Raw genomic sequence first — 19,496 nt, 5'->3', positions numbered from 1 at the left:
TCCTAGATGGTGGTGCTGACTTTGGATTTAATGAACACACTGGACCAACACCAGAAGATGAAATTGGAATCCTTCCCTCTTTTCTCCATATTCCAAGACTTTGATTTCCAAATAAAATAGAACATGTTTTTGAATCAGAAAAGATTCAAAAACCTTATGAATGCCTTATGAAAGACTTCCTAATTTAAACGGGTTTTGATTAACCTCTCAATGCTGATGTTATCTCTGTTGGTTTCAATTTTTTTTTTATTATTAAACTTTGTCCTTCCACTCAACTTTCCATTAATTTGCTTGCATATATTCCTTTGTGATACCAGTTTCTTTAGGAATCCAAAATAAACCTTTACTGGATATATATAATAACATTTTAATTTTTGTAAACATAAAATGTGGCTTTTTGTAAGATGTCTCTCAGAACTATCAAATTAATCAAATATGGTAATTTTAAGGTATTTTACAATGGAAATAGAACCTGGACCTATTTACTTTGTAAATGCCTTACAATGAAGGCACATATTCTATATACAAACAAGTTGAGGTTTAATCAAACGGTTTATGTTCTTATGTTCAAAACTATTAAAGTTAAGACGGCTTAAGGAGTAGACAGATACTGAACTTAATGTCTGTTCAAATGGAGGAATATCAGTATGAGGAAAAAAAGTAACGATAGCCTGCATAAAGCCTTGCTGAACATCAAGACACTAAATGCTTGAAGAAGAAAACTACATTTTGCTTACTGGTTTGCTTACAGATTTTTTTATTTTTAGGGATTACTTGGCAATGGCCTGGTAGAGGTTAACCATTAACGATCTCTATAGGTGCAACAATAATAGTTGCACCTGTATTCAACCAAGTAGCTCTGCAGTAAGCTGTGAAGGTCATTATTTTCTGTTGAGATGGTGCAGTGTTCATTCAGCTCCACAGCCAGTGGAGCCGTCACTGATTTGTAGTCTATCACCGTGGGTCTGTTTAAGATAATAAGTAGGTCCTCACAATACAAATTTATGATTTACACTATGCTAAATGTTTTGTAGTCTACCACTAATGGCACTTGGGCCACCTTATCAGAGGCATCTGACAAATTATGTAAACCAAATTTTAATTTCTATGGACAATAAAGTTTTTAACTTATTTCATCTTATTTTTAGTTGCACTAAAGAACTGGTATCAACCTGCAAGAAACATACAAAGCTAATTAAATGTGATGTAGAGCTTATTAGCCATCAGCAAACACTAAAAGAGTTCTGGAAACTCAGAATAATCTTTGTCTTAAACAAGATTTTATCCAAAGGAGAACAGTGAATAACTTCAAGTTAACTGAAGAGGACAGCAGTAAATCAGGAAGAAGAGGTGCTTGTGATCATTCATTTATCCCAAAAGTCAAGACATGAATGTGGGATAAACATTTAAGCCAACTTAACTGTGTCCCAGTTGCAAATTGGAAAAAGAGCAGGACATGCTAACTCCTGTGCTTAGCAACAAAGTACTAAGCACAGCAAGTATAAACAGAAATAGACATTAAATCACAAAATGACCAGTGGTCTAAAACATGAAGATTTCAAATTCTTCTTGCAAATTATACCTGCCACATCTCTCAGGCTAAAGAGGAACAGGTCATCTGGCTTATTATGAACCCATAGTTAAAATGACACTACACTGGATGAGATGAAGATGAATTACATCTGAGAAGGCACCATTAATATTATAGTTAAGAAACAGCTTTAGGAGCAACAGAAGCTTGTAGATCATAAATAAATGCTACACTTTTTAAGATTTATTTGTTAAAAATGAGCCTTCAGAGAACAAAAATAGTTCAGTGAAGTCTGTTTCCTAAAAGTTTTAACATACTATTTTTGGCATAAAAAAATACCTTGTAGTAATTTCTTTCATTGAAATATTTAGTTGGAGACCGCTGATATAAAAATAATTAATTTGTTTTTACCCCACACTTTTATTTTGTGAGCAGTTACAACTTCCGCTTGTTCCACGTGTCACGTGACTCCAGCTTCCCCCTGGATACGGGAAAGCGTCTAGCTGCGGTCTCCACGGAGGAAAGGATGGCTGTGTAGTAGTTCAAGGGATGTTTCAGGGCGGCGTTTTATGCAGTTAGAACGTCAAACCATCATGGCCAGTTGTCGGGGAAGCGTCGCTGTCGTCCCAACAACGACTTTATCAACTTTTAATACCTCAAATCTTACGTTTTAGCCGCGCCGCTCTGCTGCTCTTTCTTAGCATGGACGATAAGGATTAGTTAGCCTCAGCATCACCCCAGTGACCACACCTCCTGGTGACAGGTGAGTAGAGCGACTCTTCAGAAGTGGGTTCGAAAACAAGAAGTTATAACATTACTATTGTTTCAAATAACTTCAGTTAAATTCCCGCTGGAGATGTTGCATAATGACCGCCAGCACAGTTCATAGCGAGGTGTTTTCGACTGACTAATTCCTTGCGGCGGTAATGATGTGGCGCTAATAGGATTGGAGCTCCCTCCTTCCTGCCGCTTGTTTGAGAAATTCATGGGGATAATGGGGGTGGAGCTTAGCCGTGCGTGCGTGGGAAAGTGATGTGTGTGGGGTTAATCTCTCACAGGTTATGCAGTGGCAGTGGTATAATGAAGCTGAGTGAAGCTGACACTGTATAATGACCATGCATTCATGAGTGCATGTTTTGCAAGTGTTTGATGTATCTGCATGGTATAATCACACCTCTTAATTGGGCTTCATTTTGCTACATTGATGTAGGAAAGCCTGAAAAACAAACAAGAAAAAACTGACATGACAATTTACATATTGAAGTCAAGCAATAGTTATCCTTCAATTAGTGGAATGATTTGTTTTTCTTTTTCTTTTCTTTTTTTTAACCTCAGTTGGATTTTTTTGTCTCTGTAATTAAGTGTGGCTGCAGGTTTCTGAGCAAACATGGGGAAGCTGCAGAGCAAGTTTCGCAAGAGGTCTGAGCTGTACAGGTGGGTTTTGTTGGACTGTTTACAGTCTGCTCCTTATTGCTTTATGTAGTTCTTAAAACTATTATTACAAGAAGGTTTCCTTGCTCCTTAGTAGGCTCGGGTGGCTTACCAGTTTCAAGGTATGCCCAAGTTTTTTGTTTGAAGACCACATATTTTTCCATGCTCCTGTTCCCACAGTGTAATATCCATATAATGACATTACAGAGAAAGTGTCAGAGGAAATATTACTGGTGGTGAAAAATAAGGACAGTCATAGTGTTGTAACTAAATGGGGGCAACCTATCAGTTTTGTTAAATTAACCCTGTTATGACTAAGGCTGACATACCTGCTAAGCTAGCTGAGCAGATAGACAGACTAATTAGTTAATAGTCTTTACATTTGGACAAAAATGAATATAATGTGTAATAAGCAGTTTACAAGGTGTTTATTCAAAGCTTTTTTTATCAAAATAAAAATATTTTAAAAATGTTATGTAACATTATCACAACTATAGTAATATGTATGTTTTTAGAAGCAGTGAGAACAATTGCTGCTTTATTCTTTAAAAAAAAGATGGTCATGTTATGCATTTTTGCTGTATATGTTGGTGTAAATACTGTTTTACTGGGAACTGTGGTGTGTTTTCTCAGTGTAATTGTAGCAGACAACAAACACAAATATGGTCTATGCAAAAATGGAAACACTTATTCTATCTAAAAACAGTAGTAGTTGACCTAATCAGTTTCCAATCTTTTAGCTGAAGGAGTGCAGTTCTATAGGGACGCAAGGCTCTGTTTTTCTCTTTCTACAGAAAACTCTAAAGGATCACTTTTTTTTATCTTTGAGATCCTGGAGCTGCTAATCTCTAGGTTTTGCCTCAATAGAACCCGAGGTTTTCCGCATCTTAATCCACTTAATCATTTAGGCAAAACAAAAGCTCCTAAGCTCAGAGGACAAACTTGCATTATTTACAAACACAACAACTAACTGAGCAGAGACAAATCAAATGGGATCTTTAGGGATGTAGTCCTAGCGGTCTTGTAAAGGAGCAGAATTAATTTTCAAACGTTTAGATCATCTGCAAGAACTATATCAGATAGTGTTTTTGCATCAGTGTGTGAGTCATCCACCAGAAACCTGGCAGGGATGTCAAACAAATCATGGTTATTTGTATAGCACATTTCAGCAACAAAGCAGTTCAAATTGCTTTACACCATAAAGACATATTATAGTTACCATTTATAAAACAATCAAAAGGCTGAAACAACAACAACAACAGATCTTTAATGTATTTTGGGAACGTGAGCAGCAGCGTTCTGAACCAGCTGGAGTCTTGACTTAAAAACTTGCAGTAGCTTCACCGCTACAGAACCAGACAATAAAAAGTGTCTGGCATTTAAAACAAATGATTTTTTAATATTCCTTACATTATTTTCCTAAAATGAAAATTGAAACAACAAAATCATCAGAGATGGACCTAAGAGGTCTGAATGGGTTTATGAAGTTTATGATAACCTTACAGCTGCTGTTTTGAAGTTACCATAATTTTTGAAATATTCTAGGTAAACTATAGTAATGGCTAAAATCACATATTTTTCCAGCATTTAATCAGAAAGTCTCTCAAAATAATTATCATACTTATATACATACATATTTTGTGCAGATCACCTCAAGGGGAGAAGGCTGAGAACACCTTTGACAGTCAGGTGTTACAGTATGAACCTGCCCACTATGGATCCATCAACACTGTGACCAATCTCAGCCCAGACCTGTGTGTTTCTGGTGGCAGTGACCAGGTAGAGCAACAGATGTTTATTGTCTTGGTTTTACAGCATTGATCAAAATTTAAGTGGCAGCACCGAGTGTGGGAGTTATAAATGTTGTTGTGTAATGCTTTGATAATACCTGGAGCTAATAGCGTAAAATGCCTGCCTCCTCTCCTGTAGGCCGTTGTAGTGTACGACTGGAAACAAGGCCAGATGTGTCAGTCCTTCCAGGGTCACAACAGAGAGGTTACCAAGGTAAAGTCAGTGGGAAGAGAACAGCTTTAATGCAATTAATAGCTGTTACATTTTTCACACACTGATCGACAGTCTTCATATTTCCACCAGGTGCTTTGTTATCCCGGCAGTACATGGATCTTTAGTGCCTCGCGGGACAAAACCGTTCTCATGTGGGACCTGAACCAGGGAGACGAATCGATTCAGGAGTTTTGTGGACATGAGCTGGTTGTCAATGGAATCGCTGTCAGCCCTGGTACAAACTTTAAGAACACACTCAGTTTTCTCCGTCATTAAAAACTATTTAACTTTTGTATTTATGTCAACAACAAGTTATCAGGCTGCAATTGTTTTTGGTCAAAACAGCAATTTATTATAGAAATGTATAATCATAGGAACATTATTTCAACTGATGGGGCAAATTTTAAATGAAATGGCAAATAATAATTATTCCCACTGCTGTTGTCCTGAGGAAACTGCAACTTAGGTTACAAATTTTTGTACTTCTGGTAGCATTTGTTAAATCGAATTAAATATATTATATAAAAGGTAAATTTTAGATTTTAGCAGTTCAACTCTGTGAGGATGTTTCTCTAACCTGCAAAGATTGGATTGGAAATTACAAATTGATCATATGCATAGAGTAAAATAAGAACAAGTATATACAAAGTAGTTTTTGTGTTTGTCTGTATTATTTGCAGAAAAAAATTGCATTATGTATTTCCTGCCTAATATGGCTATCTAAACGTAGTTTTGGGGGGATAATAAAGTGCACTGCATATCCGATGCTGGTATTTTAAATTCCTCGTAGATGGAAGAAAGCTTTGCACTGGCTCTCGGGACAACTGGATGTGCCTGTGGGATATAGAATCTGCAAAATGTGAACACAGACATAACATCTCAAGAAACCTGGTAAGAGCATTAATTCATGCTTTTGTACCTAGTGATGCACCTAATGGAAAATATGATCTACTATTAACTAATTTAGACCATATATTTATATTTTGATTTCTGTAAGGTTTCAGCTTTTCTAACATATTTATTTGTTTCCAGGTGACCCATGTATGTTGGGTGCCAGCTAGCTTTTCTGTAGTCCAGACCTCAGAGGATAAAACTATAAGGTACAGCTAAGCTGTGTTTGTTGGGATGCATCTTTTTAGATGCATCCCAACAAATACATGACATGGTTCTAATTTAGTGAAATTCATCTACAGCCCCTGCCAAAAATGCAGAATCCCATCTCATGGGATAGTTGTGGCACAATTCAGTCAGTTATATTACAAAGTCAAACAACCGTTAAATATTTTAGCCTTGGTCTAAATATTTATTGCATATTAACTAAAAACTGTGTCTTTTTACATGTTTTGCTTGTAGGGTGTGGGATAGCCGTTCGTGGCAGGTGACCAATACCTTTCCAGCTAAGCAGTATATACAAACTCACTGTGATGTCTCTCCAAACGGGAACTACTTGGTGTCCAGCAGCAACGGCTTTGGAGGCCAGGGTTGTGAAGCCACGGTGAGATCAAGAGAGGCACTTTCTAGATTTTATGGATTAGATATGAGTTCGAAAAAATCCATATGGCTTAGGATGATGATTTTATCCCATGTGTGGTGAGATGTTTCAGTTGTTCTCTGTTACTGTGCTATATTCCTGAAACTGTTGATTGCCGCATGCAGTGAAGTGTTTGTGTGTTCTCAGCTCTGGGACTTGCGTCAGCCTGGCTGTAAAGTTGTGGAGTACAGAGGTCACCTGCAGACCACAGCCTGCTGCACATTTCTACCTGTGTTTTCTGGTGGCTCGGCTCAGATAGCAACATCCTCCCACGACTGTTCGGTCAAAATCTGGGATCAGAATACTGCAGGTAGGACCCTAGCTCCTGGGTAAAGAAAAACCCTTCCTGAAGAGTATGGTGTCTGTTTCTGACACCTATAACACTCTACCCTCTGCTGATTTCAGTCTGTTTAGGGACATTGTGCCTGGATGGTGCTGGTCCTCTGGTTTCTTTGGCTCCCACCGATACCAATAGTTTGCTGTGTGCCAGCTTCAACGCCGGTCTCCAACATATCCAGCTGGACCAGGGGTCCCCCCAGGCACAGGGTTCTGGTGCTGGTTCAGGTGGTGCTGGAAGTCTGGATATGAGAGTTGTGGCACGATTCTGACAGCACCAAAGCAGATAATGGAACTTATATGGACATCAAGGCATTCAGTGAGCAGTAACGACATACTTCCTTTTTAAAAACCTTTTTTATGTCATCATTTAATGATTTTACCGGCATTTTTGCTTTACCAACCTGCCATACCAAGAAAATGCCAGAAGAGCGATGGATGGGAAAGGTGAGCAAGTGATGTGTGAAGTTTGTGGCTTAAATCCACAGTGCAGTGCAAAAATGATCATACCCCCTTATGATCAACTACTTTACAACAGCTAGTAGTTGTAAAGTTTTCACTTTACAACTACAAACCTTAGTATGTTTTATTGGGATTTTATTTAATAAGGTGACACAACAAAGTGCATAATCAACATAGTTTTACAAATAAAAATGTGATACGTGTGGCAAGCATTTGTATTCAAACCCTAATGATCAATACTCTGCTGAACCAGCTTTTGTTAGCTTTCACAGTCTTCTGAAGGTTTTTTCTACCAGCTTTACTCATCTAGAAATGATCGTTTTTACTTATTTTTTGCAAGATATTCAGTTCAGTCTTAAATTGCGCACAGATCATTTTTTTAACATAACATAAATTTCCAAATGATGACACAGATTAAATTACATTTAATTAGCTCGACCTCTAATTTTATGCTAAGATTAAATTAAATTACACACAAGTGGACTCTCTTCATTGTTTTGATGCGTTTTGAAAGCAGTTTGTTAAATTGGACTTTATTTTGGGGAATTAGAATGAAGAAGGTTGAAAATGCACTTGTAAATTTACATTCCTAAACAGATTTAAAAAAAACATGTAACACTTTCCTTTCTATTTAGAAGTGGTACTACTTGATGTTGGTCCATCACACAATCAAATACAATGACATTTGTGGTTGTAATGAAACAAAATGTGAAAAAGTAAAGTATATATGAATACTCTTGCAAGGACTTGTGCCTGAGGGGTACTGTTAAGTAAAACTACTTAACAGACACTACTTTAGTCATTACTGGATTAACTTGACCTCATAATATGGTAACTGGAATTAATTCTTCCTTATTTAGCACTGTGGATCTTGAGGAGCCAAAGATTACCTAAAATATCACACTCATCCGAACTTGAGTTAAATGTGCCCCAACTCCAATTGATGTACAACTTTTAAATGACTTTGCTTAATCCAGTGCTTCTCAATTCCAGTCCTCAGGCCCCCCTGCTCTGCATGTTTTAGCTGTACCCCTATCTCAGAACAGCTGATCCAAATGATTGCATTACCTGTTCTACAGCCATCAAGTACTGCAGAAGCCTGTTAATCACTCATAGATTCAATCCAGGTGTGTGGCAGCAGGGAAGCACCTAAAACATGCAGGGCAGGGGGGCCTGAGGACCGGAATTGAGAAGCACTGGCTTAATCTGAGAAGTTTGAGGTTTGTTGGAGAAACAGTTTCTCTTGGTGTTTTGCCTTCCCAAACAAACAAAAGTTGTACGATTAACAATACAGTACTTATGGCAAGTGGGTATATGCTTTTTAGCATATATTGATGTTCTAAGGCTATTTTTACTGACTGCTGGATCACAAAAAGTACAGCAGTGCTGAAAACTATCAGAAACACATTAGTATATCATCAGCCATTCCTACTTCTTTGTTGGTACTGTCAGACATTTTGTTTTGTTTATAAACAAGCTGTGATGACACTAAACCGTAAGCTGTGTAGCAAAGCACACAGGTTAGCTAAGTACTGTATAATGTCCAGAACTGTCACTCTAAATGGGCTTGTAGAATCAGTCGGCCCAGTATCTCTGAACTTGAGGATTTGTGATTTTGCAAGATCAAGCTTGTTTTACCGTCTGACAGCACCTCTAAAAGTTTTTCTTAAATGAGATGGAGCAAAGTTAGTCATTTCATTTCAGTTTATTTTAGAAAAATATTTTTATTATGTTTGTATTGTTTTTTTTTTTTTTGTCGAAATGTTAGAACTAAAGAATATTGAAAATGCCAGCTCATATGAACTTATTTTGTTCTTGTTTAGAAAAGGTTTCCTGTTGAAACAGATTCTTATATTTTTCTTTTAGATGCACATAGTTGATATCTTGTGTTGTTAGCCATAACATTGGAATTTTCAAGCAGCATTGCAAAATACCAGTAACTGACTTTTTTTTATCAACTGAACATGAAGGGAAAATGTGCAAGTATAAAAATGAAGATGTTGTGCAGTCTTCCAGATGCTTGCTTCATGTATTCATTGTTAGAAATCTAAAGTCTATGAGTCCAGGCATACAGTACATTAATTTAAACTGCTCTCATGTTTGAACTGTACGCCTAATCCTCCTACTGATGCCATCTTAAACAGGTGAAACAAACATGTTGCACCAACATAACCAGGTGGAGAAACTGAGGAAGCAGAAAGAAAACTGCCTGGTTTTGTCTAAAGCCGCATCAATCAGAGAAGCTTTCGACTTCTAATTATTTCTCAGGGATTTAGAGAACACATGTTAGAACCAAACCATATCAGAATTGACTGATTTTTATGTTAGTTTGCTCACTTGCCAGTTTAAGCATCACATTGATTTTGTTTGTACGAATTCTTAAATCACTCACTAATTTTGTGTTTGATGCCACCTGGCAAAAAAAAAAAATCAACTTATAAAGATATTTATTTGTAAAATGTATTTCATGTCACATTTTTTTTTTTTTGCTATTGTAATTGTACTTTTATTACAACAATTTTTCAATAAATGTTCTGTAGACACCTGCTAGAAACTTTCAATTATCTAATTATTTTGATTTTTGGTTTCACTTTTCTTTGAGCACCTGACTTCATGTAATATGTCAGTCACAATAACCACATTTTCTTCAATTTATGGAACAGTTTCAACAAAATATAAATTTTGTGGCACTAACACATTATTTATTAGCTCCACCTAGTGTCAAAAAAAAGAAATATCTTAAAACCACCTCTGATATTATAACTATGTAGTAGCATCTTAATAAATTAGAATTTCTTAAACAGCTAAATTGACTTAAGTAATTCAATTAGGAGTGAAACACAAACAAGTTCAATACACAGTTACATTTTCAAGTGTTTTCTTTTAATTTGGTTAAACCCAATGAAGACCCAACATTCATTTTCTCAGAAAAGTTAAATGTATCCCATGAAACAAAAGATTTTTGATACAGAAATGTCAGAGTACGGAAAACATATCCTGTACAGTAGTCATTTTCAATGAATTAAGACATGCTTTATGAACATGTCTTCATTAGCTGTATGCAGAAAATCACCATAATGAAGGTTAGAATGCTGTCTGTGTAGAATTGATCTGTATAATTTTTTTTTTTGCTTTGTGAATCTAGGTCCTGAAATACAGAAATTTCAGTAATATTCTTCAGAATATCACAATCAACTCAGTACTTGGTCAGGCCTCTGCATAAGTGACTGCATCAATGCAGCATGGCATGAAGACAATCAGCCTGTGGTTCTGCTGAGGTGTACTGGAAGCCCAGGTTTCTATATAAAATTGAACGTTTATTGTAATTTTTCTCCTTAGCCTACATAAAACGCTTTTTATGTAGTCTCTGGTTCAGAAAAGGTTTTATGCCAAAAAATCAAACAGTTGCATCCCATGTCTGAGATACACCTGTGTGAGGTGGATTCAAAGCTCTGACTCCAGCTGTGGGCCTGAGCTTGTGACTTTTTCCCAAACTCTAGGACGTGTTTTGGTTTTTAATTCTTTCAAAGCTGTGACTAGCTTTTGCAACTTTTTGTACCACACTTTTTCCTTCCACTCAACTTTTCATCAGTATACATGGATACAGGTGTCTATGAACAGCCAGAGATTCTAGCAATATTGTTTGCAGCTTACTCTCTTACAGAGAGGGACCTGCAGCATATTTATCTCGATTAAAAGAAAATGCTAAATGGAAGGCAGACTTAAAAGAAGACACTGCAGGATGACAGTACAGGTCAAGTATCTGACTGCTTAGAGAAGGCATTGACAGAATATACATCACAGAAAATAGGGATATCTCATTCTCTTGAAAATAGTAATAAATCAAAACATTAGTTTTCAGTTATACATGTGTTTATTCAAATCGGAACCTCATCTTTGCTCAAAAAGCTATTTTTCCACAAAGCTTTTCATAAATACACACCCAAACACAAAGAAGAAATCAGGAGTCAAGTACAGAAGACTTAAAATGAGAAAGGAAAAAAAAACATAAAAAACATAAATAATAAAAAGCCTAAGATCAAATTTCCTTACAGTAATAGAAATTGGCACAAGATATAAAGACCATTTGAAATAATGGACACAGTTGGGTTACAGTAAGTTAACGGACTTAGAAGCCATCCATTATACACTCTAAACAAGAGAATAAACATCTGAGTGAAGTAATGAATCTAATGCTGACAGATGCTAACACTGGAATCTGTTTGGTTTCAACCAGCATCTACAGTAAGTGGCTCATGATAACATTTATAATTAGTGGCATGATATTCCACACAATACCTTACAAGCTCTCAAGTGTTTTAAAGATGTGAAAGAGCTTCAAATCCTCACCCAGCTGTAGTAGTATTATACATGTTTAGGTGTGAATTTAAACAGATTATTGCAATACTCCACAGTATATTTGGGTAACACCAGCCAACAATAGTTATCAGTCAAGTACCTTGATAGAGCACACATTTAGCTCCGTTTCTTCATAAATATAAATACAGATTAATCTGTAGGTTATCAATACATCATTAGCCCATCTCTCCAGTCAGTTGCCTAAAGAGAAAAGACGTGTCTGATTCTCACATAGTTCAATATGTACCTTCATTTCAGGGACTCTACAGTGATTATCAAAAGAGAAAACAGTGATTGTATCAAGTCTTTTAAAAAAACAAAACAAGAGTGATCATTTGGTCAATAAACGCCAGTCTCCAGTGTAAATAAGTATTGCAGAAACACAAGCCGCATTATAAAGTAATATAACCCAAAAACATAATCGATTTCTGGCTGATCTCATGACATTCGTTAAAATCTTGATGCAGGAAGCAAAACTGAAATCTGCAGAGACAAAGGCATGCAACAAAATCTCACATGACAATGAACGGTTCAATCACTTGGGTGTTTTTTTTTATGTAGCAAGCAGGCTGGGAATGTTTTGGCAAAACAAGAAAAATCTAAAATTTGGATGTAAATGATTGCTTGCCAGCAGTGGACACCACTTTTAAGCCAAAAAAACCAACCAACCAAAGAAATATTAATGAAAAATAAAAAAAATAAATAATTACAAAACTATTAGAATATATTAGGGGTGTAGGTACAGAGGCAAAACACTGCATGCGCTCCTTTTCTGCATGTCTTGCTTTTAAACTACTACTGAATGAATGCCAGTGGTGCTACAAAATGTTAAAACTTTTAATTAGGGAATACAAAGGACTCTTTGGGTTGCAATATTTCTAGGTTGCTATATTACGAGTTTCCTGACTTCATGCATGGCAATAATAAATCCAGCCTGTCGGATGGAGTTTCTCTGCCTGAGATGCTAAAGTTAACAGAGGGACCTGGAATCATCTTAATGACAGAGAAAAATGCAGTGAGGAAAATGTGGCTCTATACCACATCATGTTGTCATCTTATGGTTTGTAAAAATTGTGCAGCACTACCAAACCTGCTAAGATCAATCCTGGACTTTCAAAATCAAAGATACAGAGCAAAGTGATATTTTTAATATTAGCTCATCATCTATGGATCCAGTAGACTTGCACTAAATTGCAGCTGACGGACTGGCAACAGGAATGGTCACTTATACGGTTTCTGTAAGGTATGATGCCTACAAAAATATTCACCCCTGTTGAACTTATTCACACTTTGTCCCATTTCAACTACAAACATGATGGTGATCCATCATGCTGTAGGGATGCGTTTCTTCATAATGGATAGAGGAGCTGGAGGAAAATGTTTACCTTTCAGCACGATAACAACATTAAACATACAGGCGAAGCTGCAACAAAATAGTTCAGATCAAAGCAGATTCATGTCTGAGAATAACCCAATCAGAGCCCAAATCTAAAACTCTGTGGCAAAACTTGAAAGCTCTCCTATCCAATCTGGCTGAACTTAAACTAGTTTTGAATTTTTTTTCTTTCCAATTCCACTTCACAATTACGCACAACTTTGTTTCACAAAATTGCAAAACAAGTTCAAGGGGTATCATTACTTTTGTAAGGCACTTCAAACTTAAGACTTTAAAGTCCATGATGATTTAGAACTAAAACTAAATGTAGAAAAAACATTAAAAACATTATAAGGTTGAATAGAACAGTTTGTGTTTTGCAAGACCATTGCTTGAGCATCTAGGTCAGCTTCATCACCTTCATTACTGTAACTATTAACTCATTTAAGCAAACTAGCAAAATCCCTGCTTTCAAACCGAGCTTCATTAAAATGGCATGCTCCCATGTCAAGTAAGAAGTTGCTAGTGATTAAAGTAACAAGAACATTTTGATTTTAATTTCCTAAATAAAGCTAAATTTATTTTCTTTCAGCCAGGGATGCTTGCTGCCTTTCATTATGGGTCTTATACCATCAATGTTTGAATGACTCCTCCAAAGCGATAAAACATAGATGGAAGGAAATATCACAAATTTGTTTTCAACAAAGTTCAGTAATTTCCACTTTGGAGTAATTTCAAAACTTTAATTGGGAATTTGGGGAATGAATGGGAAACGACTGGATTTCCAGAAACCCTGTACATGTGATGGAGGAACTGCATAGATACACTCAAATGTATTCAAAACTATGCTAAAATAACCCCTATTTGAAATCCCTGGCAAGTGCAAACAATTCACATTTTTAAATATTACTGTTAATAGTTACTTCCCAAAAATTCCTAATGATTCCCATTGAAAGTTTCCAACTATCCAGAATTGTGCAACGCCATTCATCCTTCAGTTTTTTAAATGATATACAATATAAACTGTGTTCTGAAAAAGGTGATTTTTCTAAGACCAATTAGCCAGTTTCCTGTGACTCAAAGTATTAGAGCATGGATATGATAAAAACGTGACCTGATCTGAGTCACCACAACAATTACAACACAAAAAGTAGGATTTCTGTGGACGGTATGCATAAATTAAACAACACACACAGATTTCAAGCGACAAAAACGTGACTTATAATAAAACTCATATTTCATTATGTGTTGAGTGAGTCCCTGAGATATTGCTGGCTCTCTGTATGGTTTCCACATCAGAATGTGACTTTAGATGCAGTGTTTTTCCAATTCCCATGCCTGACCACAAACACACACTGGAGCAGGTCACTGCGGCATTGACTCATGTACCCAAACACAGACAAAAAAAGGTCTGGACATCACATTCACCACAAGATGGTCATTAATCAGAAGAAATTTCAATATGTTTGGATGAAATAAATAAATCTCAATGTGGGCAGCTATACAACATCTTTACATATCAGACATAACAATGTCTCAATTCGAGTCAGGCATTCATGCTCACATTATTTGTTTGTTTTTTTACAGTAGTTTCAAACAGATTTCAAGGGGTTTCAAAAGGGCAGAAATCTAAATATAAAATGTTTATTTTCTTAGCATGAGCACTCTATGTACTTCAACAAAAGAAAAATAAATCTATCATTTGACAGCTTGTTATAAGTTGCTAAGATGTGTAAAAGAGAAAGAGAGCTCACAGCTAAAGTTCTTCACAGATGTACAAAAAATTTCCCAATTTTTTTCTGTTTACCATAATCAAGCAAAAATGTTTGGTTTGGTTGACGTGTCTAAATCTTAGAGAAATTTTACATGTATGTTCCAATAATCAACTCATGCCTTTAAAACCCTGTGTTCAAATCTTAGTTTATCCCACCTGACAGTTGAGTTGTAAATACCTGGTAGTTGTTCTCCTGCAGATGTTATCAGGAAAGTGAGTTAAATACTTGTGGTCAACCCTGACCCTTCTCCTTGCTGCGGGTCTACTGCTCCCCGCTGTGCTCGAGGCTGTCTATGACGCGGCTCAGCCTGATGTTGAGCAGCCTGATCTGAGTGTCCAGGTGGTCGATTTTCTCCTCCAGCGTGCCCGCCCCGCCTCCTCGACGCCAGTATGCTCCAACGGGTCCTGTCATGAAGTAGACAGCCATGATGAAGCACAGAGGCAGCACGGCTCGCTCTGGGTCGCCCTCGAACTTCTGCAGGATGTAGAGGCAGGACAGGGCGAAAAGTATGACCCTCGCCAGCCAGAAGAAGCGTCCAAAAACTGCATGGAGCAGATAAAACACTCCTCCCAGGAACATGGATAGGAACCAGTAGGCCAACAGTATGGCAGCGATCAGGAGCAAGGCGCGTGCTGGGGAGTTGCTTAGAGACGTGATGCTGAAGTAGTGGCTGAGGTTTGACGCTTCACAAACCAGAGAGGGAGAGAGACAGGAAGTATGTCATTATCAACATGTTTTAGTGTCAAATAAAGAAAAAATGTGCTGCAAGTTCATGACCTACAATCAATTCCCATCACATCAAGCAGATCCGACCAGATCTTCCAGATGGTATCCATAAAAGAGTCCACTCCATGGACAAATCGCTCTGTTGCTTTGGAAAAAAACTGAGCAGAAAGAGACAGTGAAGGTTAGTGCAGGGTCATTCTACAAAAACTGATATCAGAGGGCAGACGTATCGGCCATGTACTGTAAGTGATCTTACAGTTACCATAAGCATGTAACTTATGGTGATCTAGTCATTTAAACTCATCACAAAATGTTTCCTTGAAATGGCTTCAAAGACAGAAAAGCCTTAATTGAGTGAACAATTTAAAGTTAGGCTTTTATAAAAAATAAAGCCTGTATTAATCATGAGAATAACTCACCTTCACTAGGTAACCTCTTCAGACCCAATACACCCGTATCTTAGACCCAGTGTTTTAAAGGAGACCTACTATGCAAAATTCACTTTTTGCACGTCGTTATTCTTCCATTTGGGTCTCAACTGCTTCTAAAAACAGCCCAACTGCTTAAGAAAACACAAGCAAGTTTTTTGGCAATGCATTCATATTTTTTAGTATCTTGAAAATGAATACTTGACAAATTGTAGCCTCTGACTGATTGATAGTTACATTGCTATTAAAACCTTCTTTTTTTGTGTGTCTTCATTTGCCTAGTATCAAGGAAGCGCCAGAAAACCTGACACTGAGCTTTTATTGTGATGCACTGTAAAATTGACATATGCAAAAAGAAAGGCATTGGCCTGCAGGCTGCCACACAGGAACACAAGGCTTTTGAAAGTAACAATTTGAAAATTACTAACATTTTATGTTACAACTATTTCTAAGATGAAAAACGCTTTAAATGAGAAGAAAAAGCCCATGAAAGTGGCGTAGAGTCAAGAACTCTTGTTGGACGCAGCAAATGCATTCAACCGGTTACATTTCTATGAGTTTTATAGCCGGTCTTGTCTGGAGCATATTCATGCTGTAAAATAATTTAAATCAAGAAAATGTTCTCAGTTGTACTGACGGGGATGGGTTTAACACTTTCAAGACAATATACCAAACTCTTTACTAGCAATGTCCTTTAAAATGATTCCCCATGTTATATTAAATTAACTATAACCAAATATATGTCTTTTGCACTTTTTTATTTGTAACAGTCTTTTAAAATATAATCTTACTTTACCTCAAAATTAGTTTTCTGACAAAAAAAAAAAACAACAAATCTCGTAAAGACATTCACACTGGCTGAACAATCACCACGTGTATGGTGTAGCAAGTGGTAGTTGTCACATGATTTCTATCTTATTCCTGATTGGTTGAATTGATGGTGTTACAACCCGTCTCCAGTACGGAAAAAACGGCACAGATCGCGAATGACGTCACACTTCCCTAATTAATATTCATAAGCGTACTCTGTACTAAATTTAGCATTTTGACGTCATTCGTTATATGTGCCATTTTTCCTTCTGTAGACTGGATTAAAAAAAAAGCTGTATACTGGGTCCATAGCAATTTTTCCATCTGGAATAAAAACAGGTATATCACATGCTATGGATGTTTTGTTAACATTTTTGTGCCACTGCTGTGAAACCTTTCGCAATGCTATCCTATGGTACGGATACCACACAGGCGAATGTCCACAAATGTAAAATAATAACGTTTTGATCGCGTTCATTTGTGTTGATGATCATCACGTGACCACCGTAACATAGGAAGCAAACGGGTATTTTTGCTTTGGCGGCTAAACGCAGGAAATGTGCAGCTTTTCAAAATGCAGGAAGCGCAGTTGGACCAATGAGAGAGAGAGAGCACACAGGAAAGCTCGGGATGTCCTTCACACGAGGAGTTATCTATGAAATAACGCTTTCAAAGACCGATACCGTTACAGGCCTTCGATGTAATGAATGAATTCGCAGTTTACAGATGATCCTGCCACCTTGAAACAAAACTGCAATGACACACATACATCACTTCTAAATAAATATATAACAAAGCATTTAGACTGGGGTTGTCAACAGACGACAAATTGATTGCATTAATACTAATATTTCAAAATGGCATCCATGATAAATTGACCAGGCCGAGCCCGCTTTTTTTTTTTCTTATTTCCTGTTCATCATGTGTGGACTGCAAGCAGCTGGTCAGCTCATAATTTAATGAGGACCAGTCTATGCTCCCCTTCAGCGTCCTCCGCTCACCTTGTACAGGGCTCTGATGTTGTCCTCTCCGAACACGCTGCTCAGAGTCTGGTAGATCCCGTTAGCTGCCCGTCTGAAGCTGTTCTGGTTGCTGCTGCCGCTCCTGCCTCTGCCCGCTTCGGCTGTGCACAGAAGGGAGGCGGAAAGCACCAAGAAAATCACAAAAATCCTGCCCTCCTTCATGGCAGCAAGCGCTCGGCGGTGTTAAGTACAAGTTAGTATCAAAATGTTTCAGTTAAAAGCCGAGGTAAAAACAGCTAGCTGCCGAAAGTGGACACCTCGCCAGGGAGACGCTGGCTGTGATGGCGGTGATGGCGCTGCTACATTCAGGGTGCCTCGGACAAAGGTGTTGTGAACCAAATCCAGAAGGGAAAAAGTACAGTTAAGAGCGCAAATGTAATGCTTCTTCTGTTTGTCAAAAACAAATGTTCCTTTATATAAATTTACAAGTTTTGCAACATGCATATAACACATGTAAAATAAGTAATATGTTATACACTTGTGTAATGTCATCTTAGACATTTTGTAAAAACAGTTTTGTGATGTACTCTTAAAATTATAAACATACTTTAATTAGATATTTTGAAAAATATGCTAATTTCTAAAAGCAAATATGTGCACATAGAAAAAGAGTTATTCCTGGAGATATTATATTTCCTATATTATTTAATGCAACAACTCTCTTCGCCTCAAAGTGAGGTAGATTGAGATTAACTACAGTTTGCTGCTGCTCTCTGCTGGTCAACGAGTGATACTTCTAGTAGTGCTATTCAATAGTACATGTCGAAATTATAGATACGTATGTCCTCCATATAAAACTACAAACTGTTTATTGGTAGGTATACAGCCATTTGGTATTTTTCTGCAGAAGCATTTTAAATTAGGTAGAATATTTACAAGATAAAGGTGAAAAAGTCATTTTGCCAGGCAAAAGTATTCATATTCCCAGTGTTGTATAAAGTACTGAAATCTCAGAGTCAAGTAAAAGTACAAGTACCTCTCCAAAATATGACTTTGGTAAAAGTCCAAGCCACTGACTGAAATGTTACTTGAGTTAAAGTCTTAAAGTATCTGAAACTTCTTGTACTCAAGTATGGAAATTGCTGTAAAAATGGATGTACTCAAGTAATGTAATGAAAAGTACAAGTAAAAAGTAAAACAAGGCAGATGCAGTTTGAATGACATTTTTTATATTTTGGTAAACTTGTCAAATACACTTAAAATAATGTACACAACCAAGTGCAGGCAAAATTAAACCTGCCAATAGATATACCTGCAGGCATCATTTAGTTAAGAAAATTAGGTGCTTTACCTATAGCACAAGGTTAACTTAACCTGCTTTACAACTGAACCAGCTTCTTAGTAAACCCTCTAGGACAGAAAATACAAAGTTTTTGTAAGCCTTACGTTTTCCCTTCAAGTAAGATCAGTGCTGAAAATGAGAAAAACAGAACAAAACAAGAAAAAAAGCTGTTACGATTACTCTACTTCACAAACTATAGATGCACACAACTGGTCATTATGCAAAAGAAAAAAAGAATTGGGAGGGAAATGCAGCTTATTTGGCATCTGAAGAAGGAGACCTTTTTTGTAAACCTGGTATTGAACTTGCATGCCTTTCCTATATTCGTTAAATTCAGTCTAAATTTCTATCGCTATGGCTTCCGTCCCCCTTTGAACAGAGGGGTCTAGGTAGCCTGCTACAGTCAACATTAGGCCCAAGCTAA

General features: G+C 37.0%; 2 protein-coding genes across 2 annotated transcripts; one reads left to right on the top strand and one right to left on the bottom strand.

Moving 5' to 3' along the window:
- The first annotated feature begins 2,000 nt into the window (after positions 1-2,000).
- Positions 2,001-7,504, top strand: wdr31 (WD repeat domain 31). The gene is made up of 10 exons (XM_028033790.1): positions 2,001-2,294; positions 2,894-2,965; positions 4,609-4,741; positions 4,892-4,966; positions 5,057-5,201; positions 5,757-5,857; positions 5,999-6,066; positions 6,320-6,461; positions 6,645-6,807; positions 6,903-7,504. The coding sequence occupies exons 2-10, from the start codon at positions 2,919-2,921 to the stop codon at positions 7,103-7,105; spliced, it is 1,077 nt and encodes a 358-aa protein (XP_027889591.1). The 5' UTR covers positions 2,001-2,294; positions 2,894-2,918; the 3' UTR covers positions 7,106-7,504.
- A 3,646-nt stretch (positions 7,505-11,150) lies between these two features.
- bri3bp (bri3 binding protein) lies at positions 11,151-18,106 on the bottom strand. The gene is made up of 3 exons (XM_028033791.1): positions 17,770-18,106; positions 15,586-15,688; positions 11,151-15,487 (listed from the first exon to the last, which is right to left on the bottom strand). The coding sequence occupies exons 1-3, from the start codon at positions 17,950-17,952 to the stop codon at positions 15,066-15,068; spliced, it is 708 nt and encodes a 235-aa protein (XP_027889592.1). The 5' UTR covers positions 17,953-18,106; the 3' UTR covers positions 11,151-15,065.
- Positions 18,107-19,496: the final 1,390 nt, after the last annotated feature.

This window comes from Xiphophorus couchianus, chromosome 12 (assembly GCF_001444195.1).
Source record: "Xiphophorus couchianus chromosome 12, X_couchianus-1.0, whole genome shotgun sequence".
NCBI classification, from domain to species: domain Eukaryota; kingdom Metazoa; phylum Chordata; class Actinopteri; order Cyprinodontiformes; family Poeciliidae; genus Xiphophorus; species Xiphophorus couchianus.
The sequence above is the reverse complement of the archived record's forward strand: the minus strand, read 5'-3'. Positions and strand labels throughout refer to the sequence as shown.

Coding starts and splice junctions, on each gene's coding strand:
- bri3bp (XM_028033791.1), bottom strand. CDS start 17,952: ATGAAGGAGGGCAGGATTTTTGTGATTTTCTTGGTGCTTTCCGCCTCC. Junction 15,689..17,769: donor ACATCAGAGCCCTGTACAAG/GTGAGCGGAGGA, acceptor CTTTCTGCTCAG/TTTTTTTCCAAAGCAACAGA. Junction 15,488..15,585: donor TGATGTGATGGGAATTGATT/GTAGGTCATGAA, acceptor TGGTTTGTGAAG/CGTCAAACCTCAGCCACTAC.
- wdr31 (XM_028033790.1), top strand. CDS start 2,919: ATGGGGAAGCTGCAGAGCAAGTTTCGCAAGAGGTCTGAGCTGTACAG. Junction 2,966..4,608: donor AAGAGGTCTGAGCTGTACAG/GTGGGTTTTGTT, acceptor TATTTTGTGCAG/ATCACCTCAAGGGGAGAAGG. Junction 4,967..5,056: donor ACAACAGAGAGGTTACCAAG/GTAAAGTCAGTG, acceptor TATTTCCACCAG/GTGCTTTGTTATCCCGGCAG.